The 25,959-nt window shown below is 38.5% G+C and overlaps 1 protein-coding gene across 4 annotated transcripts; it reads right to left on the bottom strand.

Annotated features, from left to right (window-relative positions):
* Nucleotides 1-73: 73 nt before the first annotated feature.
* wt1a (WT1 transcription factor a) lies at nt 74-24,430 on the bottom strand (the record flags this gene model as incomplete). Of its 4 annotated transcripts, none has more annotated exons than XM_083893208.1 (9): nt 74-195; nt 2,123-2,215; nt 2,605-2,694; nt 4,358-4,502; nt 10,189-10,285; nt 14,287-14,364; nt 17,473-17,575; nt 19,212-19,334; nt 23,968-24,430. In XM_083893208.1, 9 exons carry the CDS (start codon nt 24,428-24,430, stop codon nt 74-76), a joined length of 1,314 nt encoding a protein of 437 aa, XP_083749334.1. The 4 variants fall into 4 exon arrangements, with proteins under 4 accessions (XP_083749334.1, XP_083749335.1, XP_083749336.1 ...); XM_083893209.1 differs by having other exon boundaries at nt 19,212-19,322; XM_083893210.1 differs by lacking the exon at nt 14,287-14,364.
* Between the last annotated feature and the right edge of the window lie 1,529 nt (nt 24,431-25,959).

Genomic DNA, 25,959 nt, shown 5'->3' with positions numbered 1-25,959 from the left:
AGTGATATTGAGATTGATTTTGCAGGGGTCAAAGGTCGCCGGGAGGGGACACAGACAGAGTGTGGACGTGGACTCAGATGGACAGCTGCAGCTTGGTGATGTTCCTCTGGTGCATGTTGTGGTGCCGCACCAGCTCGTCACTCCGGGCAAACTTCTTCTGACAGTTTGGCCACCGACAGTTAAACGGCTTCTCACCTGAGAGACAGGGCGTGATGGGTGATGGATGATGGATGATGAAGACAGGAGGGACGTGGAAATGAAAAATGAAAGAAGTATTAGTACATTGTGCTGATCGTGAGCTGTATGGAAAGATTCAGTGAATTTTATCTAATATTTAATGTGTTTGCATATATAAAGTAATAATAATAATATATCTATGTACATTCACTGACCACTTTATTAGGAACACCTGCCTTCTCTGCAATTATTCAGTCATACAATGTGATCAGTGCTGGTTTAAACTGTATTTAACTGAAAGTGCGGTTTTTGCAGACGGAGCCTTTAATCACATCTAAGTTAAAAGACGTTAAAGCAGCGAAATAAATCACGCAACTTTTCCTGCTTTGTGCATGACTGTTACGCTTTGTTCAGCTATAAATCAAAGGCTTTGTTCAGGTCAACTGTCCCGCGTTGATACCTGCATGTGATCAAACTGGGTTGCTTTGGTGATTATGTGGGCGTCGCCGTGTCTGTGACGCAGTTTTCAAACACAGTTGGATCAAATTTTTGTTTTGACTTTTTTGTCCAATTTTAGTTTTTACTTTTTTTGTCAAATTTTTGTTTTGACTTTTTTGTCAAATTTTTCTTTTTAATAAAAAAATTGGGATTTAGACTACAGCATAAAAACAGATTTGTAAGCATATGCGATCAGAATCTGATCTTCCTGTTAACATTATACATTGCCACTGATCAGATCTGATCTGTGTATGTCTATATTGACATAGTCTAGTCTAGTTTTCCACGTGGATTTCTATAGTTTCAGCCGGCCACGCCCCAGAAAGACCAGACAAAATAAACAACATGGACGACAGAAATATGTGCCTGTTTAAAACTTTCGTACGATTTTTAAAGAATTGTTTTCCACTGTGTCGATCATTTAATGTCGGAAAACGGGGGGGGGGGGGGGGGGGGGGGGCAGCGGTGTCTCAAATGTATTCCATAGGGATAATTACGAAATTGCAATAGCGATAGATTGGAAAGGGGAGAAAAGGACAATGAAACTGTACAGAGCCACTACAGGCTTCCTAAAATGATTAACTAAACCACCGCTGCCAAGCAGCTGACTCAAAACCAGAATTATCAAGGAGATCCAAAGGCTGTCCACGAGACCCTTGATAACCCAAAAGGCTGAAATCACAACAAACTATCCAGCACCATATGTTATACACTGGGAAACAGGCAAACACAACGTTCTAAGTTGGTGTTCATAGAGACACCTTAAGACAACTTAAGAAGCCACAGGGAGAAGAACCTCTCACTGCCTCTGAAGGTGAGACAGTGAGTCAGCACACAGCACTGCAGACTCAGGGCATATGAACTCTCCCCACACCTGGGCTGAATCAACACCAATCAGAGCCACACACACCTGATTTGCAGTGAGTTGATTCTCCCACCACAAGATTTAGTGCTCTCACATTTAATGCACCACCAATTAACTTCCTTCTCTCTGGATCTTACGCTATAAAAGTTTGATCAGAATCGCATTCGAAACTAAGTCCATATGTGGTTTGAATCCGCTTTCGACAAATCTCGGATCTCCTGTGTTTTTTAGCTGTCCAGACTGCCAAGAACATCAAGCTTGATCCAATCTGGATATGCTTAAAAATTCAATATGGGTTGCAGTCTAAGGTAAGACCTTTCAAACCAACAAAACCAATCTGGATCAAGTCTCCATTAACATAAAAACTGATACGGTATAAGTCTTTCTTGATTAAATATAAAGTGCAAAAATCAGCAAAATATCTCAAATAAATACTACCTTTTTACCAATACTGTGGTGTTCCAAATAAAGTGGTCAGTGCTGAGTACAAATACTATGTTAATCAGTTTAATCTCACATATATGCACATGTGTAAACATCAAATGGATGAAGAAGAAATGGGAAAAATAAAAGTTTACGCACTTGTTTTACCTGTATGAGTCCGGGTGTGTGTCTTAAGGTGGTCAGACCGAGAGAACTTTCTCTGACACGTCTCGCATTCGAAGGGTTTAACTCCTAAACACGTATACAGTATACACACACACACACACACACATAGACAAGTTCATACAAACACGTTTGTACACACACGTAGAAAAACATGTCCACACACAACACACACACACACACACACACACACACACACACACACACACACACAGAGGGAGAAAATAGAGTAGAGCAAAGGCTTTGCAGGCACTGAAGAGCATTCCAAAGATGATGTTTCCAACGTCACAAAAACTGTGCCCTTCAAAAGATTAACTTTATTACACGGCTCTCATGCAAATACAGCGGGAAAAAAAGAGGTCAAGTGAAGACAGCAAAGACTGAAGGGACCGGAAAAAAAACAACCTGACACAATAAAAGGACAGAGACGCAGACAGACAGAGGGGAAATGATCAAACCTGTGTGTCTTCTCTGGTGTCGTTTGAGCTGGTCTGAGCGGGAAAACCTCCGGCCACAGTCTACAACCTCACACTGGTACGGTTTCTCCCCTGAACACAGACAAGGAGAGTTTATTACATGTTTATTTTCATCTAAACTATGTTTTATCTGTCAAGAATATTAATTTATTCATATATGGAGTACAATGAGAGGGAAACACTGTTTGTCTTATACACCCTATAAAACAAGGTGGTAGTTGACAGAAAACCACCGAAATAACCATCAAAATAATCACCTTGAACCAAATAACTGTAGCTGTGTCATTCAGATAAATTGCAAGCTCCTCAAATATGTATATAAAAAATATATAACCAGTCATAGTAAATTTAATATAACATTTATTAACATTTACTAATTAAACTTCTAAAACTTGGACTTTGAGTTTTTCATAGATGAGTCAGTGGGGAATTTTTTTTTTTTAAACAATTTTGCTTTAAAATATCTAAATGACTCATGATTTTCAATTGTTTAAATTATCTAAAACATTTCAAACATGTCTTAAATCCATAGATATTTAGGTAATCTCAGTCGCCTTTTAACGTCATAATCTGTGTATTACTACTCATTACCCATGATTCCATGCTGCTTCAGTGCCATTATAATGGCAGAATTGACATTTAAAACAAGGAGTTTAAGGAGGTTGAGAAACATGTTTAGAGAGGTTCACCGTGACTTATGTGAGGTCACATTGACCTTTGACCAGCAGCTTCTAATCATAACATCCTTGAGTCAAAGTGAGTGTTATGAAAGTTCTCATCAGGGGTCATATTGATGAAAATGTGATGCCCTTAAAACTTTAACCACTGAAAATGTAATCAGGTCATCGTTGAGTCCAACTGAACCAAATTAAATGAAAGGACATTCCGTTAATGTGTTCTGGAGTGTTCACAAGGATCAGACAGGGTTTCACACACCTGATTCAAATGGTCAGCTCGTCAGTAAGCTCTTTAGTTATTTGAATCAGGTGTGTTGGAGCAGGGAAACATCTAAAACGTGACATGGACCGTAGCGTCCCAGGACCAGGAGTGAGAAACCCAGCCTTAAAACATGGTGAGGCATAAAATGAAGGAGTTTCCTGGTATGAAACTGGAAAATAAAAATGATTTCTTTATTTTTTCCAAAACAGGAATTATTTTCTGGCAACATGAGGTCAATGGAAACATCACTTTTGTTCTCTGGAGTGACTTTTAACAAAGTACAAATACTTTGCTACTGTACTTAAGTATTCACATATTTGTACTTTACTTTGTTACTTCTATTTCTATCAACTTTTACTTTAACTCCAGTACATTTCCTCTCACTATATTTGTTACTCACTACTACCAAATAATATCAGACGAAGAAGAGTTGGTAATGGTGCATAAATCTGTATTTATATAGAGCTTTTCTAGTCTTTTCACTACAGTATTACCATTCACCCCTTCACACTCTTCAACATGGGGTTAAGTGCCTTGCTCAAAGACACATATAGCCGAGCAGAGCCAGGAATCTAACCCACAGCCTTCCAGTTGAAAGACAACTCATCCTAACACTGAGCTACCGTGGCTCAATCCTAACTCCTCACTTTTAAAAATACTTTTAGTATACTAGTACACTAAATGTCATATACTTTAAGACATTTACTTCAATAATATTATAAAAATGTGACTTCAACAGGGAAAACACGAAACAGTGCTGCTGTCAGAACACAAGTGTGACATCATCACGTCTCACCTGTGTGTTTGCGACTGTGCATCTGCAGGTGAGACAGTTTGAAGTAGCGTTTGTTGCAGCCGGGGTAAGCGCACATGAACGGACGCTTCTCACTGGTTTCTGAGCGCACGATGGCCGGAGCGATGCTGGGCACCCGCCTCACATCCTACACACACACACACACACAAGGAAGGTAAAAACATGCTACAAAGTTAACGAACCAAACAACTATTTCCATTTGAATTATTATTATTATTTTTTTTATAATTCTTTTACAAGCCATTCCCATGCAGGCATGCAGGAATTTGGGGTTGTAATAACTGAATTGTATCAGAAATCAGATTTTTTTGAAGCAAATGCAAAGTCAGAATTTATTTATTACGTCACAAAATGTATAATGTTTTGCTCAAAAAGTGTAAAACTGTACAGTAAAAATATCCGGTTTGCAGTATGATAGGAGTCATAGATGTCCTTTACGCAGCCAGTCAGTATCGTCTCGAACATATGGACATTTTGTGAAATTCGAACTTGGAAGGTTGTGAACTATGAAGGTCAAAAACTTTGAAGGCCGTGAAATTTGAAGGTCACAAACTTTGAAGATCGCAACCATTGAAGGTCACAGACTTTGAAGGCCATGAACTTTGAAGTACACAGACTTTGAAGGCTATCAAATATGAACTTTCAAGGTTGTGAACTTTGCATTATGTTATAGTTCTGTTCAGTTCTATGTTATAGTCTCAACATATTATGACGAAAGACTGAGGGGGGTTTGAGTGGGATTTTTCAACAACTGGAATGCATGTTTTTCACTACTATAAAAAATAACATATATATATACGGTATGTCTATGTATATGTTTTTTGATATCAATTAATAAGCTGTTTAAACGATTGAAAATCAACAACTGAACCACTAAATGTAATTTAGGCGACAAACGATTCAAATATGCACTCTGTGTGCATAAGTAGATGTGATGTGTCTGGCTCTGGGGGGATCGCTGTAATAAAATGGTTCAAATATTCATTAGACATGAATTAGCAGTAAAATGACCTCAGACTGACTGCGGCCCAGTGGGAGCAGTTGGTCACGCCTGTTAAGACCGAGCGCGGCTCATCACAGCCTCACTGCAGCACAGGAAATAACACATGGCTGTGTGAAAAAACATGTCTTCTATTTGTTTCAGGACTCTCTTCCAGGTTTGTTCTCCGTCTACTTTTTCCCGCTCGATGTTGTACTTTTATTCCATGCTAACGGCAAATTAGACACACACAGGTTCACACAACTATCCTTTTAAGGACTCTACAGTGACTAACATTCATTTGGAGAGCCTAACCAAAGCTTCACCCCAACCTTAGCAATAACCAGTTAACCAAGCCGTAATTTGAATCTTAGCCCTTAGGCTCTGCCTCAATAGGACCAGGTTTTGGTCTCCATGAGGACTACTGGTCCTGTCAAGGTCAATGAGTTGATGCCAGAAAAGGCCCTCAAGAGGTAGCAAACACACACACACACCTTTTTGAGGTTATTGTATTTTCAAGGTTTTTTAACTCGTTGGCTGCCAATGACGTCAATTCAAATACAGTCTGATGAAAGAAAAGAGTCTCCCCTTTCTTTTGGTAGTTTCAGTGTTGACATGGCCATAGAACATACTGTTTTGTGGGTCTTGGAAAATCAGTCCAAATTGTGTAAAACGCTTGGCAGTTCTGCGCTGAAAATGGCTGGCAGCCAACGAGCTAAAGTTAAACCCTTAACCCAACCCTAACCCTAAAACCGAGTCTTAACCATAACCCTAAAAGTCCTTTCAAGGAGTGACAGAAGTTGAGAGCAAGCCAAAAGGGTTAGTTAATGTTCTGACTTTCCTTAAATGTCTTTAGTTTCCTTAAATGTCCTTACTTTCCTAAAATCCCCTTATTTTCCCAAATTGACCTTACTTTCCCAAAATGTCTGCACTCCCTATAGTTTTTTGGTCCTCACAAAGATACCCATACAAGAACCCGGACAAAAATACACATTGTTGTGCAGCATTCTTAGTGAGGACACTGACATCAACCGTCACCTAATCCTAAAGATAAACCCAAGTCTAAACCCTGAATAAATTCTATAAAATTGTGAGGACCAGCCCCAAATGTCCTCACAGTGATAGGTCTGATGAATTTTTCTGACTACAGACATGTATGCACGCACGCACGCACACACACACACAGACACAACCATCTGCTCTTCATTTTGCCTTTGTTTAGCTGAATATGATGACAGACTGCGAGGTCAGCCCTGTTGTAATGAGCGCTGTTAGCAGCGACTGGAGGAATTAGCTGCCGCTGACACTGGCACCTTCAACCCGAGAGAGGCCGAATTATTACTGACAGTTAAAAATGTCTGACATCACCGCGCAATGAGTTAGAATCTGCGGTGTTTCACCCTATGCACAAAAACACACTGCAGAGTAATTACAGGCAAGGGCAAAAAAACAAAAGTTTGTGTCTGTGTGACTGAATGAAAGTATATAATAATATAATATATATACTAATTAATTTGAGCTACATTCAATTTTAGATTATGATTAAGATTCTATATTCATATTTTATTGAACTGTGGGTGTGTAACCCAAATACAGAAATAAAACACAATAAATGGGTAACAATAGAACAAATAAACAAATGGGACTATAAGAATAATAATTATTAGATAGTATATAAGACTATGACTGTAATGCAAAAATAAATGAACAAAAACCTTTAATACATTTAGTAACAATTAACTTCTAATGATTATTACAAAGCAGTAGTTACTACAATAGATTAAGACCCTATATTTATCTTTTTAATATGTAGAGGGTTATAAATGAAATAAAGACGGCATTTTGGAATAAGCTTATTTTCATTTTCAGTAAAACAAATACATTAATTAACCATCAACTAAGATCAAAATCAATAAGTTTCCATTTCTTTAGTTTCAGGCCAGAAGTCCTGTGTGTGTGTTTCATGCAGTTCATTTGTCTCAGGTTAGAGGATGGTGGAGGTGGAGGGAGGAGAAAGACATGAAGCAGAGTGAATAATGAAACAGGCCCCAAAAAGAAAGAAAGAAAGAAAGAAAGAAAGAAAAATCTCAAGTAGTTGTGTTGTGCACTGAGAACACGTCTGGAGAATCTCTGCACCCTGTCCTTTAGAGCTGCTGACAGACAGTAATTAAACTCTAATGATTTATTAACATGCTGATCCTGTATGGAAACTGTGTCTTTACCCACTGTAACTGTGTGTTTGTTCTTTTATGAGTAGCTTTGTGAGGACCAACAATTGAATAAACCATGTGAAGTGAGGACATTTTGGGAAAATTAGGACATTTTTAGTTGGTCCTCATATCTTTAAATTGCTTTTTCAGGGTTAAGACCTGGTTTTAGGTTTAGAATTGGGCTGAGGTTAAGGTCTAGTATCTAGTTGTTATGGTCAAGATTAGGATAGGGAATGCATTATGTCTATGGGGGTCCTCACTATGAATGCTGCACAAACATATGTGTGTGTGTGTGGTGTGTGTTCTTTTATGTGTAGCTGTGTGAGGACCAACAATTGACTAAACTCTGTGAACTGAGGACATTTTGGGAAAGTGAGACATTTTGGCTAGAACTCATATTATTGTTGAAGACCTGGTTTGAGGGTTAGGGTTAGAGTTGGGTTTAGGTTAAGGGTTAGGTTTAGGGCTCTACTTGTGATGGTTAAGGTTAAGTTAGGGTTAGAGGCTACGGAATGCATTATGTCTATGAGGGTCCTCACTATGAATGCTGTGCAACGTGTGCTTGTGTGTATTCTTGAATTTGTTCCCTCTTTAGGACTTTCTCTGCCATAAACACTGACTTTGTCAGGACCAGTAGTCCTCATGGAGACCAAAACCTGGTCCTAATGAAGCAGAACCTAATTTCTGAGGAACTGGCTTAGTTTAGGTCATGGTTTGAGTCATGGTTAGGTTAATTTTTTCGGGTTAGGCATTAACTGGTTGAGTGTGTGTGTTTATTCACTGCTAATGGATATGTGGAAAAAGATTCTTCTTGTGCCTTTTAAAAATCTGTGTGTGTGTGTGTGTGTGTGTGTGTGTGTTAGTAAATCTCTGCTCTGCTACATATCAGTGTTTCCTCTTCATGTCGCCTGGTTAATGCATCAGCGTCTCCACCACTCATCTCTTTCAGCCTTCTCATTAAAAATAAATTCAACAAAAACATAGTCTTTTTCCCCCTCCCTCCTCTTTTCTCCTCCTGCGTTGATGTATTTTTCCCAGTGTTTGTTGATCTGACGTGAGATCGTCAGTGAGAAACATCCTGGTCATGTACATGTAACAGAAGTATGCAGACAGAAGGTCAGCGTGACCTCACAGTGACCTTTGGGGCGGTAAATAAAATCAGTGTCATACACAAACGATGCAGCAGCACAAATAGTTGGCAGTTCCTCATTTCTGTGCGAGCTCATGTTTCTTATTTACTGATTTTACATGTCAGTGTGGGCCCCATAAGGGTTATATTCGGGCTGACAATATGGGTCCCAAGTGGGTTTGGCCACGGTGGCCCCACCCATTTTTGCCCCGTTATGCTCACTGCCTCTTTGCACCCTTTCCAGACTACAAGTGGGTACTAAGTGGACATGAGCGTGAAGTGGGCAAATTATTCATGTCCCATATGGTTTCAATAAGATGGGTCCCAGATGAGAGGGGCTACCATGGAAACCACGGGACAACCCATATTGTCAGCCTGAATATAAAAGCCTTATGGGGCCCACACTGACATGCTGGCTGGATTATGAAAAGCCAAAAGCGGCCACAGTTGCTCCTGTAATTTGTTGGTCTGTGATCTCGAGATCGCGGAATAATTATCTTGTTATCATGGAATAACGACTCATTTTGTTGTGATAACGAGATAATGCGTTATCTTGAGATGACTAAAGTCGTTTTCCCCCCCGAGATGATATGATAATTTATTTGGTTATCTTGCGATAAGACACAGTGCAGACCTTGACTGAACTCATGCTGTCGAGTCTCCATTTTTTAGGAGTTCAGGTGCTCATGTCTGATAAAAATGCTAGTATAGCGGAAACAGGCTTTTATTTGTTGTTATCCCGTTATCACGAGAAAATTAGACTTATTAACAAATTCTGCAATTAACAGTTTTTAATTTAACTCTCAGAACACAGAGCATTTAGGCTGATATTTTTCCTTACTATGTTAAAAATGTATATACAGAGGCTATAAGATGTGCAAAACTGAGTGTCTCATATCCTTTTTTTATTTAGAACAACCTATAGGCAATCTGACTGAATTATACTTGTTTTCATTTTTTACATTTTCACCAACTATGTAAACACACATTTTTTTATACACAATTTTTTGTGAATTTGTGAAATTTGGAAATATGTCAGAGTTCGCTTACTGTACTAGCCATATTTATGTGTTTATAAGTGTTTGATTACTTTAAAAAAAAATTCCGTAGCCTTTAAATAAGACTTTTATATTTACTTATTATTATTATTATTATTAGTAATGATAATAATAATAATAATAATAATGCATTATATTTGGAGGCACCTTTCATGACACTCAATGCCATCTTCTGCCACCACATTTCTACATTTTGATTTTGCATTTTTTTTTAAGCTCATGAAGAAGAAGAACATTCTCTCTAATTTTGTGAAGGCCACCATACATTTGTGAAAGAGAGAGGTGAAGAACTCTGACAAATTCTCACACACTGCACCTTTAAATTGTCAAAATGTTACATTTTTAAACATTTTCCCAACATATGTGATGTTTTGCAGTGAAGTCAAACATCAAGACGAGGCTGAGCAGGGTTGTGCAGTGTGGAGTTTAAATCCTACCTGAATGCCCCTGATGACTCCGTGTGTGTGGATGCGGTACTGCGTGCTGCAGCTGTACAGCATGGGGTTGGGGTCACTGTCGTAGCCCGCTGTGTGGCTGCCAGCACAGAAACAGAGAGAGGAACCATGACTGATTTATTCACATTCGCACAAGAACAAGAACATCAACACGAGTTTGACAGGTTTTTTTTAGTTTTTTTTCAGCCGTTCAATGTCATATTCTGTGAAATAATTTTCAAAAAAACAGGCTGTCCTTCGTGAACTCGTGTCTCATTCAGTGTGATGGATGCGAGTGAGACAGACATCAGATAACAAGACGCGAGATTACGACTCCGAGGCATAAATTTGTGTGTTGTAACTAACATTGGCAGATATATAGAGCTTGACTGGCTGTTATAGTGAGTGCACTGTGGTGCAGGTACACCGGGGTCAGGAGGATACCGTTATTCATGCGCGTTCACCATGTCACATTCAGCCTCGTAATGCAAAACACAGACCCATCAATTCAAGACACAGATTTGACTGTAAAGATGTAACTTTGTGTTGATAAATGTTTTATTCTTATGATTTTTCTTCTTCTTTCTTTTTTTTTTGTCAGAGTATAATAAATCCTGCTGAACCTGTGCTGCCTCTGGTGATATATGTATTCATATTCTGTGGAGAAACAGTTTAAAATATTTAATAGTTCGACCTTGTGGGCACAGCAAACTCAGCAGATATGTTCAGGAGGGGTTTAATGGGAGTTTTTTTTAAAGTATTGCATATGAAAAAACAGGTGTTAACAAGGCCACAACTGCATGTATGTAAATATAGAGTGAAACAAGAGATATACACTCCTTAGAAATAAGGATTTCAAAAGGGTCCTTCTACAAGGGCTGAGGTTCTACCTGGAACCATTTGCTTCTGAAAAACCCTTTCCCGAAGAAAGGGTTTTTCAAGGGTTCTTGGTAACACGAATGGTTCCAGCAAGTTTGGTTTGCTGCAGAGAACCCTTTAAAACCCCAAAAAGGTTCTACCTGGAGCCAAAAAGGGTTCCCCTATGAGGACAATGTGCACTCTAAGAGTGTACATTAACTGAAACAAGCTCAAACCCAAACCTGTATAAAATGATAGTAAATGTCAGAGACTGAAACTCAAATGACCTGTGGGCTGATGAACATCTAGTCTGGTCACAAGGGGCGGTCAAGTAAATAATAACAATAATATGTGTGATAATATTTCAAAGAATTTCAAAGTATAGTTTACAGACAAAAAAAGATGCAAAATGAATCTGAAAAACATGAAAAAAAACATACAGAAATAATTATTACTTGATATTGAATTATGGGCCACATGAAATGGATTGAGGGGATATATATATGTATATATGTGTATACATATATGTATATATATGTGTATGTGCACACTTTTTAAAAGCAAATATATAAAACTAAATGATAACAAAAAGTAAGATGACATTATGTGGTATGTGCAGCCATTACATCAACGCATAGTAAAAACATACATGAATATTCAGTATTAGAAAGGAATCTCTCTATGTGTATGTTACCATTTAATAATGTACTCAATAATGATTTGTTAATAAAAAAACTTTTTTGATGGGAAAATTTAATTCATAAACTAATCATTACATCATTAACTATATAAGCTATTTACTACATTACCTAGGTGACCTATTAACTAGATATGGAAATGCAGGACACAATACAGTCTTTTGTGTTTATCTCCACCGTTATGAGTGGAACAAAACCTGCTCTGTGAGACGCAGCTGCCAGCTTTGCCTCTCGTATCTTCTGTTGATAACACACACACACACGGAGAAACAAAACGCTCCTGTCTTTGAAATGTGTCATATTTCGCTTTGCCTTCACCGAGACGAGGAGTATGGGAGTTTGCATCCTGTGCTGCTGCAGCACAGAGTCGGAATGTGGTCAAACGTCCAGTCAGTCATAAGCTGCTCTTTGTCTGCCGCGATTTTTCCCAAACGTACAGGTGGGAAAACATCAACAGGGAGGTAGAGAACTCTGCAGAATGCTCCTATACTGTTCATTCATGACATGAAACTAACGACCAGTTTAACTTGACGAGCAGATACTGAGTCAACACAGGGAGTAAATAATGATGAAAAAAAACATGTTAGAGTAAATTAAATTTAAACAGTTTGAACCTTTAGTCACATTATCCTGCTTTTACTTTCCTTTTTAATGATTTTAATAATTTTAAAAATAATGATTTTAAATTGCATTAATTTCTGCTTGATTTTAAATTGTCTGGTGTTTTAAATTGTTTTAATTTCTATAATGTTTTTTTTTTTTAATTGAGTGTCTTTTAATTTCAAAGGTACTGTATTTCCTTGCCTGTAACTATGAATTACCTACAAAAACGGGTTTAAAATGGTTTAAACATGATTGTATTGCTTCAGTTGGGATGGAAGACCAGCATCAATATGTAGTATCAATATCTGTCTGTCTCTCCTCCAGACCTCTGTGCCTTGTATAACTTTTTATGATTAATAATTACCTTTAATTATGGAATTTTAAAGCCATTAAAGTGGCCATTCATGGTTCTTTTTTGTGTGCAAGACAGGCTCACTCTCCTGCACCAAAGTCCATTGAGGAAAAACAGCCGTTTTAGCTCACAAGACACTAATGATATTGGTCTAAACTGCTGCCTTATTTGATAAGGTTGTGTTATTTAAGGAAATCAGAACTAAGTATTTTAAAGTCTGAAGTCACAAAATAACACATTTTAATTGACTGATGGAGGCAGCAGTGGATCATCCACTCCTGTGTATGGACTTTGGTGTGGACAAACCTCAGTTTATCTAACAGCAAGGTAATGAACACATTTTGTAATCTAAGTTCCAAGTTCCAAATGTACTACTGTGAACAATAACGTAGGAGGCTTTAAATCCAGGCACTGTGATATAAAGAAACATCTCTGCATCAGGTGATGAGAGGTTCAAGGTTCTGTTGGACTCGTCCTATCGGCTCTTCCTCTCCACGTTCAACTCCCCTACACTTCCTCTTCCTCATCCCGTGCTCCTCGCCCCGCTGCTCTTTATCTGCACTAACTCCTGTCCTCCTCCTCCTGACGCCTTCATTTTTCCTCATCCTCCTCATCCTTACTACCCCCCCCCATTGACAGAGAAAGTACAGACAGAAGAGGCAGCCTGAGCTTTTCAAGGAGAACATACTAATCAACCAGCTGCACAAACCAAATCATTACAACTATAAAATCACAATCTCGTCACATTTAAATACAAAGCCCAGGAAATACATACAGGCAACACATGTTTGTATTTAACCACATTCACTTGCACATCAGCTAAATATACCAGCACAAACACAAACACTCATTCATTACCTACAGTATGATTTAATGCCTGTTGGCTCGCAGCAGAGAAGTGATTGTTAGCGTTCACAGATGCAGAGCAGAGTGCTTTTCTGCAGGTCACTGTGACACCACAGCCCAGTATGAATGGGTTTTAATTTAACGCTGACATTTGGGCAAATGGGACGTCATCAACCCATGAATGAACGTTAAAAAACAAAAAGTATATTCAACTAAATGCACATAAACCAATACCAGGCAATGAAATCATGGCTAAACAAGTAAAAACACCTAAAATAATTCTCCTTTCTTGCCTTTAGACAGTGTTACTAACTATCTACCAAACTCCATTGAAAAATCAGTGATTTTACATGATGGTACATAGATGTTGTTGATCCAGCACTGCCTACATCACAAAGTTCAAATGTGTCATTTTGTGACGTCCGTGTTTGAAAAGCTTCACCTGGATTTAACTAAGCAACAGAATCTTACCAGATGAGGCAGCAGTGGAGCAGCAGCACCTGTTTCCTCATGAGCTAAAAATACTAATTTTCTCTATGGTGTTTGGTGTAGGAGCGAACTTCCATTTTCAGCCTTTAAATAAAGCAGAAAACACTTTCTTTTTCTATCATAGATGTAATCGGGTGTAGAGTTTCTCTACCAAAACGTCCAAAACTACCCAAACTGAGGCTACCATCACTGGTCCACACAAACTTGACTTGACTACTGCTGTTTGAAGGAGGGAACCATGGATGGAGTTTTAACCTCTTTATGGCGGAAGTATTGACAGGACTCCATGCCACACACTCCAACTGAGAGGTCATTTGATATAAATTGTCTCCGCTGTGGAGGAAAGACAAAGAAACGGGTAGAAGAGAGGCTCGTGAGCTGTGCACTGGACTGTCAGTCACCAGGACAGGCTTGAGCAATGAGCATCCATTAGCGCGGTGGCTCTGCTGCCTTTTGTTGTCCTCAATTGAGGCATTTTTAATGAAAATGCCAGCTCACACACACACACACACACATGCAGAGAGGGCAAAAGTTAAAGAATGTGCCTCAGACACCAGGAAAGCTGAATTCTCTCATAACAGCAGACTCTACCATCATTATTCAGACCTACCGTGTGATTAAATACACTTCTACTACTACTACACACACACACACAGAGTGGATTTATAGCCCCCCCCCTACAGCCTCTCTATCACAGCACCTGCAGGCTTGCAGCAGTCTGGACGAGGGTATGTGCGGTGCCTGGTACCCTGCTCATTACACCCCACTTTTATTTTACAGTAGAAACAGGGCACTCGGCCAGCAGAGCACAAAAGCGGTATTCCTGCGCTGAAATACTGTCAGGAGCGGAGGCCGAGCATGACATTTAAATTACCAAGCCGTGACATTTTCAAGTAAGTAAAAGTGTCTGCTTTTCCTCTCTCCCGCAGACCGATGGGACCTGTCAGGGATCCGGCCTAATCCTTTCACGGGGAAGCCAAGTTATCTGCTGTACATCGACGTCAGGCCCAGATTCATGTTGTCATGCGCAAATAAGACGTGTTCAACGAAACAGGCACCAGTTGTTATCTGATCTTTGTAAACTGAAATTTTAAAAAGATCCGAGCCACGTGACCACTCAGGGTTAAAGTAAATTTTTATAATTCAGGTTTATGTTGAAACTCATGAGCAGTTGCACACACCTCACCCTCTCACCCTCAGCCTCTCTCTCTCTCCCTCTAATAATAAAACATCAGCATGTTTTCATTTCATGTTGTTCCAGCAGGCCAAGCTGACGACCTGTAGAGTAAATACAGTCCTGTTGGTACCAGGCTGCAAGATTAGACAACCCAGTCCACTCGTATGAGCATTCCCAGCAGTGTGTGTGTGTGTGTGTGTGTGTGTGTGTGTGTGTGTGTGTGTGTGTGTGTGTGTGTGTGTGTGTGCGCTGTGCTGATATCAGTTATGTTTATGACAAAGAAGATCGTCAGACTCAGACTTACACTACAGCAGCCAGCGTCTCATGCTTTTAGGTCCGTCCTAAAGTGGTATCTACGCAGGATTCCTTGCAGTCGCTCCATCGATTTAAAAAACAAACGTGTCAGTGGCATGTGAGGAATGTTAGACAAACACGCAAACAGTGTGGAGAGTGGAGAAGAGAGTTTTTCATCACATTCTTGATCATTTAATCAGTGCTTGAACTGAGTCGTTACTGTACCGACAGTATCGGTATCGACACAAATTTTACTATTTTGAGTTCCCGGTACTTTTAGGTTAAGAGTTCACTGTCAAATTCAGTGAACTATGATCTATAAAGTTGTTAACAACACATTTATGCTGAGTCATTTCAAAGACATAACTCTCCCAAAAAGAATAAATAAACAACCCAAACATGACTCAGCGAAAATGCTTTTGCTGCTTGTTATTTACATTTTTACAGTCTGTGCATAGTGTAGCATGCAATATATATATATATATATATATTAGAGGTGGGCACTAGGTTAACGCGTGTTAACGCATGGCGGCGTTTCCATGACGACTGGCCGGAAAAAGAGCAGTGTAACGTCATGTTTACGCGCCGTGACACCGGAGTCCAGGCACCATTTAGCAGTTAGCGCCATTAGCTGTGTTAGCTCCTTTAGCACCGGTTAGCGCAACAAATAACCAGCTGTACCTGTGTACCGCGTATGTGTGCCTCTGTTTTTAAAGTTTAGCGTTACTTTAGAGACTCATTTTAACAATTGGGAGTCACGTAAACATGATGTCACACGCGTCTTTTTCCGGTCATGTGTTAACGTGCGTTAACATTGACACCCACCACTAACATATACATATATATGTATATATATAAACCGGTCCAGTGATTTTTAGCCAGTATCGGACCGGTACCAATGCTAACCGATACCGATTAACCATCGCTAACAACTAAGCTAAAAAGTGATTTAGAATCAAATGACAGATCCTATCGCGTTGATAGCCAATCAATCTCACTCAATATCGCACTTTAAAAGTGTAACTTATCCTAAAAGAAAATATCATTTCACCAAAATAACTAGTCCCAAAATATTCACAACTCACAACTTCCTCCCAGTGTTATTTTACTTCCCTCTATGGCACCGTGACTTTTGCTAGCACTGACGTTCATTTGAAGTCTATTTATCTCATCTAACTCAAGAGTTAGTTCATTAGTATGAAGGGACCAACGAGCAGCCATAGGAAAGGGGAACAAAAAGAGAAAGGAAGCAGCAGAGGCAGACAGACCTGTTCTGAAGGTGAACATCCTGTTCACAAACACATCCTGCTACCTGAATGACCGACGTCTGACACAATCAACAATGGTTTTTGGGGAACATTTCCAGCTTCAGTTTATTATAAAAATAGATATGCATGTGTGTATGTGTGTCCTCTTTTCTGGTATAAACACTGACCTTCAAGACCAAGAAAAAAAAAATCCTGGTTGTACTGAAGCAGAAACTCATAAGAATGGTTGTATAAAACTACATTAGCTTGAAATTAAACACAGTTTGGCCGCCATGTTAGTGACGCCATGTTTCTACGGCAGCCAAGATGGACAAACTTGACGTTTTGAAGCAGAAACTTACTACGCAAACAAAGCCTGGAATTCGAAGGCTTCTGTAGCTTCTGCAGTTTCTTGATGTGTTTGAGCAGAGGTCCTCCTGTTTGCTACTGCATTCTCACTAATTCTCACACACTGGACCTTTAATGCCAAGGTCAAGAGTTAACTGGATGTCGTTGGCTTTGGTTACACGTGTTGTGTCGTGTGTGTACATGTGTACAATATATTTGTGACACAAATATGGATTTCAACCTGCGTTATGTGGACATTTCACCTAGTGAGGACATTTTAGCTTGAAGGGATTTTAGAGGATTAAGATTTGGTTTTAGGGTTAGAGGTAGAATTTGGTTATTCGGTTGGTTGGTGTGTGTGCGTGTGTGTGTTACCTGTTGTATGGGTTCCTCAGCAGCAGAGCCTGGCTGCCTGTACAGCTGTCTGAAGGTGTGTGACATCCATACACAGGAGGTGGTACAGGATACTGCTGTTCACCTACACCACACACACAGAAACACACACACACACAATTATAAAATATACATGCACAGCGTGCGGCTATAAAGTCTGTAGATGAAGGTAAACTCCCTCAGAGGAGACGACTTTAAACTTCTTCCATATCTCATCCCTTTTAAACCTCCCTCTCCTCTTTTCCTCATCTCTTTGACAAAAAAAGACCGTTCGCTCCATGCTCCTAAACTCTGAGCTTCCCCAGCAGTTGCGACGAATGGCTCCCATGACATTTCTCCACATTCCAGAAAAAAAGAAAAAAAGGAAAATCCCTCTCAGCTCCAATTCTCTTAAGTTATCTCGAAAAACAAAACGGCATAAATTTTCGGGCGGCTTCATAAAAACTCATATTTAAATATTTACCAATAACATGAGTCGGGGGGGAAGTGAGGACCTGGTGGGGGGCGGATGAAAGGAGGAGACCAGGGAGTTTGTGAGTCAGGATGTGGGTGATTTATACCTCTGACAGGAGAGGTCACTGCAGGGATGTCAGAATAAGGGACAAGACACTCCCTAGGTGAGAGTCACGGAGCTGCCATGCAAACGCAGCTGTGCACTCACGCATGAAGATCTGCGTTTGTTCTTCTTACGCACAGAAATGAAATGTAATCAGCATAATATACAGTTTTTTTTTCTGGGCAAAGCTTATTTTTTTGCTGCACACAAAGAGGCAAATGTGGTAGAGCTGAAAGAATTACTCGATGGACCGATTATTAATCGATTACTTAATGAAACGTCAACTATTTTGATGATTGAGTAATCAGTTTGAAGCTTTTTTTCATGATAAAAACAAGATTTCTGATTGTTTTAGCTCCTTAAATGTGAACATTTTCTGGTTTATTTGCTCCATATGACAAAGAAATCTTGGAAAGAAATTTTGGTTTGTGGACAAAACAATTACTTGATAAATCATGAAAATAAGCAACAGATTAATCGATTATGAAAGAATCGTTAGTTTCAGCTCTACAATGCGGCTGCAACAATAATCAATTCGTCAATCTGCAATTTGACGACTGAATTAATGTGTTGAAAACAAATTATTTGATTTTGATTTCTTTAATGTAAATAGTTATCATTGCTCCGTGTTTGTTTTTGTGGTTTTGACCATTGCATGGATTGAATTTTCCTGATTTTTCATCGTTTGAGTTGATAAATGCAAAGATTTGAATTGTAAATTCTCACATATTGTTTTATTGTGTATGCATTGTATGTTTTTGAGTTGTGGGACTCCTAAAATATTAAGAAATATACAAATATTGTGTCTTTTCTTCTCATTGACAGTGAGTTGGATATTTTTTAGGTAAGACACTCAGGGATGTTGACATTGATTGACATTTCCCACCATTTTCTGACATTTTTTGGGGCAAACAAAGGAAAGAATCAATAATGTAAACATTGTGTAAACCTGTAGTCTGGAAAAAAAAACCTTTACCTTATATGAAGATTTATGCTTAAAACACAGAGCAGTAATACTGAAATATACAGAATAAGATCCTTTGTTGATCTTTATTAATAACTAAGAACAACAAAGGGATGAATAACTATAAGAAGAATCATTAGACCATCAGAAAAAAACAATTCAACATTACCAGTAGAGTATAAACAGTTCGTACACACTCACTCATGGTATTCTGCTGAGTTAGAGCGTCTTCGTGTTTGAAGGAGTGGTTGGAGAACTGGGAGCTGTGGTGTGTGGGAGTGTGACCGTAATTACCGGCTCCATCAAACGCAACTGCACTGTAACCTGAAACACACACAGAAAAAATAAACAAATCTTAGCGTTAACATGTTAACTCTTTCACAAACTTCTATTTAAATCATCGGCAACATTGACCTAATTCCCAATTGTGCGGAAAATTAGCTTATAGTCCAGTTATAGACACCACCAGGTGTATTCCTTGTATTTCTTTTTTTTAAATAAATGTAATTAAATGCTCAGAATCAGCTCTCCAGCTCATTAGAACCAATGTTTAACACAAAGAAACACAGCAATGTGTGTTCAGAATCTGCTTTTGCTATTATTTGTAATTATAAATTCAGTTAAATCACAGCATACATTACATTATCTCAAGGCCGAAATACGGATCGGCAAGTAAAAGTGGCTGTGGGCCAATTCTTTTGTAAGCAATTTAATATTTGGGCCAAAACATGACAAGTTCCTTAAAACGTCTTCAGCTAGACACAAAAACCTAAGTTTGCACATTCACTTTAGCTTACAATAATAATGTGGACTTTGTCTTTAATCTCCAGCTTGTTACGAAAACAAATGTGTGTGCAATACGTACTCGTACTGATGATATTTATTGTGCATCATTTCAGTTTTTCAGTTTCATTTACTCCCCAAACAGCATTTATTTGGTTTAGGTTAACTGTCAATTCTAAGGTCTTCCTTTTTTCAGAATAAGAGCTGGAAATTATTTGTAAAGATAAGCAAATAATTGAAGATCAGATTTGTTCAATCATCTGCCGAGGCCAGATACTGATGCTGGCGGCCATCGATTGGCTGACCACTGATTTACAATATTATAGAGAGCAGATAAAACCCAACAGTTCACACAATGAGCAAACACAGGAAGAAATCTCTGACAACCAGATAAAGTCACTCAAAGTTTATCTCCACAAAGAATCTAAAGTTCCGGCTGCAGTTTGAGGTCCTTTACTCGTCATGGTCCACGCATACAGGTGTGTAAATTAGATATTGTCGACTCAAGCAGGTGTGAGCCGTGTCTCAGTCTAGGTCTAGGGCAGCACATGGTGAATGTAAAAGATTATTTAATACGACATATAAACACATTTTCAACAAACCTCCACTATCACGTTTGGGAGAAAATAATTGCACATAATTGAGGCCAGGTTTTGGTCTCCATGAGGGCTACTTAGGTCCAGAAAAAGGGTCCTAAAGAGGTAACAAATACAAGAGCAAACACACACACACACACAGGATCAGTGCCTGGCACCTCAGATCTGACTCATGACTTTGGCTGACCTGCAGGCCTCGACACACTCTCATAAATCATCCACACACACACACACACACACACACACGCATGTGCCTCATTAATTCAGATGCAACACTTTCACTAACTTGACTGTGGATCAGTGGGTGAGAGGAGGAGGAGGAGGACGGTGAGGAGATGAAAAACTCATTAAACTTCTCCATTTATCTTCTACTCACCCCTGTCTGACCACCCCCGCCCGCCCCAACCCCCGATCTATGTGTGTGTGTGTGTGGGTCAGTTTGTATTCAAGTGGAAAAGCTGTAGCTTTAAGTTTGGAAATACCCTCCATCCTTTTTTTTTCGTCTTTTGTTTTTTTTACGATCTCACAAACTCCAGAGCTGACAAAACTTCACAGAGCTTTAATCTCAACATCTCAAAATGCGGAAAAAACATTTAACAACTTACTTTGTTTTGATATATACATATACATATACATACACACGTATGTGTGTGTATTATACTGTACATGGGTATATGGGCCATATGAGAATACTTTCAATGACAAATTATGGCTTTGTCTTTCAACATAATGATGATGACGTTAATTTACTGGCAGTTTATATAATAATGCTATATAATATGCTATACATTAGCATATTATATTTGCTTTATATTTCTAATATCTGACTGGTTGACATCAAATCCAGTAATAATGTTAAAATAGAGTAGTAGTAATTATGTAAAAAGGTAATATTATGGTATACAATCTAATTTATGTCGTAATCAGCAAGTAAATGCTTGGAAATATAGATGGAAACGGTGTTTGGGACATAAGGAAAGACTAATTTCAACTTTATAATATAAAGTTTCAACTTTATATTATAAGAAAATAGTTAGAATAGTAATCAGTCATTTTTAATTACAATGCTGTTACCTGACTATTAACTTGGAAATAATATGGTATCACTGTAATATTATCTTATATTATTATTGTTATTAATGGGAAAAAATCCAAATGAAAGTCAAATTAAATCAAATTAAATGTGTGGTTTTATTTGCAAACATGCAAACAAAAGAACAGAGTCTGCCACACTCGCTCTGGTAAGTAAATAAATAAACATCCAGTGATGACCACACTATGCCTAAAACAATCAGATTAAATCACAAAAACTCAAAAATCTATTTAATTAACAATTATATAGCTGAAAAACAACTAAATAAAAATCAAAAATAATATTGTTTTTTTTTACCAACAAACCAACTAGTAAATGTCAAAAACCAAAGTGAAACCCTGCGTGACCCCTAATCCACTCTCTTCTCCACCGTGTGACCTGAGTCCTGCTGTGAGTTTGTTTGTGTGCGCTCGTCCAGCCACAGCAGGAGGGTCAGATAAAACCAGGCTGCAGGTCAACGCTGATCCTTCATTATCATGTTATTTTACTCACTCATCATCATCATCCGCCTGATAAGCACGTTATTACCAATTAATCTGTGTTACACTCATTATCCCCCGATGACGGATCAATAAAACCAGAGCAGGTAAAAGGTTTTTCGAACGACTTATGAATTTAACCTATACACTCATCAGTTATTAATCAATAATAAAATCTGTTTAATAGTAGATTATTTTAAAAAATGTGTTTTGCGAAACACAAATTGTTGCGTTATACATGATATTATGTTGTGTGTATATATGCAAATATGCAATTAAAAGTTATAGCAAATACTAGATTCAAGCACCAAAAATGAAAACTGATTATTTAGTTTAAATTAAATAAATACATAAATAAAGATGAAATTAATGATCATTTGCCTGCATGTTAATCACATACTGTGAGGATGTATTTCATTAAATTCCATGGAAAATTATTATTTATTACACTAATTAATTCAGTGGGAACTTGATATTTTTGTAATATTTTATTTTTAATAATTTAGTATAAATCTCTACTCTGTTTGTTGGGATTTCTATTGTTCTGTGTTTAACGCAAGCGTCATTTAACTGATGGCAAACTCACACTATTAGACTCATAGAGAGTTTCGTGATTAAATTTCTCCTTTATTTTAACGTGAGATTTTAAACATGTCCTAATAATAAGTCCTGCGTGTGGAAATTTACAGGATTTAACATGCGCTTGTTTCCATATAACAAGCATTAAATGTCAAAGTTTTACATCAACCACAAGCTAATTCAAATGACGATGTTCCACAACAACTTCTGCCAAGCCAAGTGCCACCTTTGGCTTCATATTTATATTAATACATATATTAATATAATATATATATTATATCTCTCTGTGTTCACGACAGCCCAGAATTATAAGAATATGTAAAAGGCATTTTTATTTTTTACACATAATAAATCAAATGAGTAAATGTTTTGCAGTGTAGTAAAGTAAGACTGAAAGAGACACAACTCTATTTATCACCATTGGGACCAAATACACTGCAGTTATTTGTGGTGTTAAATTAACAATAAAAGCGTTCAATTTGACACAATTAGGACTAAATACACTCTGGAATAGGATTACATTGAACTCTTTTAGTGGTAAATTGTTCCATTTAACAGTATAAAAGTAATGCTAAATAAGTGTAACATTCAAGTGTAAATTGAACAAACTTAATTGCGATTACCGTTATTTTTATTTAACAAGTTTATTTTTTACACCAAATACACAGTGGACATGTGAGCGTCAGTGTGTAATATAACGCAATATTAAAAGACTCACTGTTGTTCATACCATTATATTCTACTGAGTACATTTTTGCAGTGTTAAAGTGAAAGACTGAGGTTTAACAGCATTTCTGTTAAAATAGTGTTAAATGTAACTCAAGGTAACACGTTCAGTGTTAATTTAAGCCTAGAAATAACAGTAACTGGAGTTTGTTTGTGTTTAACTTAACATTTAAACCCTTAAATTAATAAATTCAACATGATTAAGACCAAAAGCATATATTTTAATATTATAGGGGATGCAATATACTGTGGTAGGTGTTATGTTTAGAGTTATCAAAACATTTAAATAGTTCAATTGAAATTTGGCTTTAGTTTTAGACGGAGGAAACAGTGGTAAAGGTCACCTAATGTCCACATACATTCGAGTAGAAGACGTGAAGTTTGTCAACAGGCAGCATCACTTCATTACATGACTGAAATGGTTTTAAAACTGTATTGTAACTTTGTAAACCTGTCAATCCTTTCAAGTGGACAATCTACACATTTACAATAATCCAGATTAGCTGAAGCTGTAGTTGAGGAAGAGATATTTGTATCAGCACAACCTGCTGAAAGAGAGGAAGATGAAGTTCAAACACCTGTGTCCTTTCAACCTTGATGAGTTAAATCAGTGACATTATGGATTGTTTATGTTTGTGTTTCAGATTTCTGACACAGAGAGTGAAGTTTTTAACAAGGAAAGTAAGAGGTGAGGTCTCTACCTGTCTGGTTGCGGGCCACCTGCTGAGCCGTGTCCATGCAGTTGGTCAGGTAAGGCGGGTTGCTGAACATCCTGCTGGGGGGCTGGTGGTGATGTGGAGCAGTCACAGGTTGGGGTTGGTTGGGCGCCGGCGGAGCCCCGAACGCCCCGTACCTGCAGGCCCCGGTGCCCGTGAACTGTCCCGAGAAGTGGACGGTGAAGGCGCTGAGGCCACAGTGGGGGTCGGCCTCGTGGTGGTGGGGGTCACTGGTGGCCCCCCAGCTGGGCTCCTGCTTGATGAAGGAGTGGGAGCCCAGGGAGGTGTGCGGGGCGGCCAGGGAGGAGTAAGGGGACGCGGCGGTGTGGAAGTCCAGGACGGGAGCCCACTGTGGGGCCGTGCTGACGGGCAGCGCCGGGCAGCCGGGGCTGGGGCCCGGCGGCAGTGGGGTCAGCAGGGAGTTCAGGTCACGTACGTCTGAACCCATCGTGGTCCAGGGGAGGAGAGGCGGGATGAGGTGGGCTATTTTTGAATCGTGTCTGCACCCCCCGTACCTGGACTTTGGACTGACCCAAACCCCAAAACACCACCCAGTGGATCCTGGAGAGTTCTGCTGATTTCTGCTTCTTCTCTTTCACTTTCTTCAGTTGTTTTACGACGCGGCCGCTCTGGAAACTCTGACACACAGAAATTTGTGGTGACGCAGGGGGAAAAAGTCACAGCAGCAGCAGCAGCAGCAGCAGAAGATGAGAAGAAAACTGTGATCAGCTGTTCAGTTGTTCATCCACAGCAGCAGCAAGAGATGGAGAGGTTTCTGCTCGGAGCCTCCTCTGTGAATGACAGAGGGAGGAGTGAGGAGGAGAAAGGAGGAGTGAGGAGGAGTGAGGAGGAGCAGCCCCTCTTCTCCCTCACTCCTGTCAGCCATGTGTGTGTGTGTGTGTGCCTGTGAATGAGAGAGAGAGAGAGAGGTTAAGGGGCGGAGTCAGGAGGTGATGAGGGACAGCAGCTCTCTCTGACTTCATTCATTAAACTCTATGCTGAGCATCTCACTCACACACACACACAATTTATGACCTGCATAGACTGAACAAAAAAAAACAACTCACATTTTTGATTAATTTGGTAAACAACAACAAAAAAATGTGAAGGAAAACGTTTTTATGAATAAATGTTTTTTCTATAAATATATAAATGGACATATATATCGTAATTTATTTATTTGTGTACGATAAAGTTATAAAGTCCACACTGTATAATATACATTATTTTTTACATTTTCATTAAAGAAGTAATTCTATTCGGGAGAGAAAAGAAAAACAGGCCTCGCGCACAAATCCGTTACATCATAAATTAAATGTTAATCTTCCACGATCATAAAACTTAAAAAAAAAAACTACGGCATTTTGTGTTGATAATAAATCAATCCGCACCTATTTACACAATATGCTTAATCGTATTAAATTAAATGAATATAAAATGTGAGCGTGTGAATTAATTACTTATCCAAGGCCTCTGTGGTCGCGCGCATGTGAACACACGAGACTTAATCTGTCTTTATGGTTTATTCCGCTTTAATAACACACGTTTTTTATTCTATTTTATTCTATTAATTTTAAGAATATAAAATAATAATATGTAGTATGTACATAACACAGTGTGACAGACGGAATAAGTTAAAGTCAGACACACACACAAATACACACGGAGTTAAAGTTTAGTCCCGCAAGAGAAAAAAGAGAGAAAATAATCAAACATATTTTCAATAAATACATTATTATTATTTACAGACCTAATTAATCCTAATTATTGACACGATTGTTCGTCTCGCTGTGTGTGTGTGTGTGTTACAAGCACTGTATATAACCTTTCATGTATGATATATGATATATTTAAATATAGTGGTAATATAGTATATTTTCAGATCGTCGTATAAACAAGAGCCATCGACACTAATAACATTAATATAATTCTATAAGTCAATTTAATGTTGCGCCCAAACTGCGTCACAAAAATAAT

The sequence above is a fragment of the Microchirus variegatus genome (genome assembly GCF_963457635.1).
Source record: "Microchirus variegatus genome assembly, chromosome: 8".
Taxonomy (NCBI): Eukaryota; Metazoa; Chordata; class Actinopteri; order Pleuronectiformes; family Soleidae; genus Microchirus; species Microchirus variegatus.
Note: the sequence above shows the minus strand (reverse complement) of the source record. Positions and strands in the feature narration are given on the sequence as shown.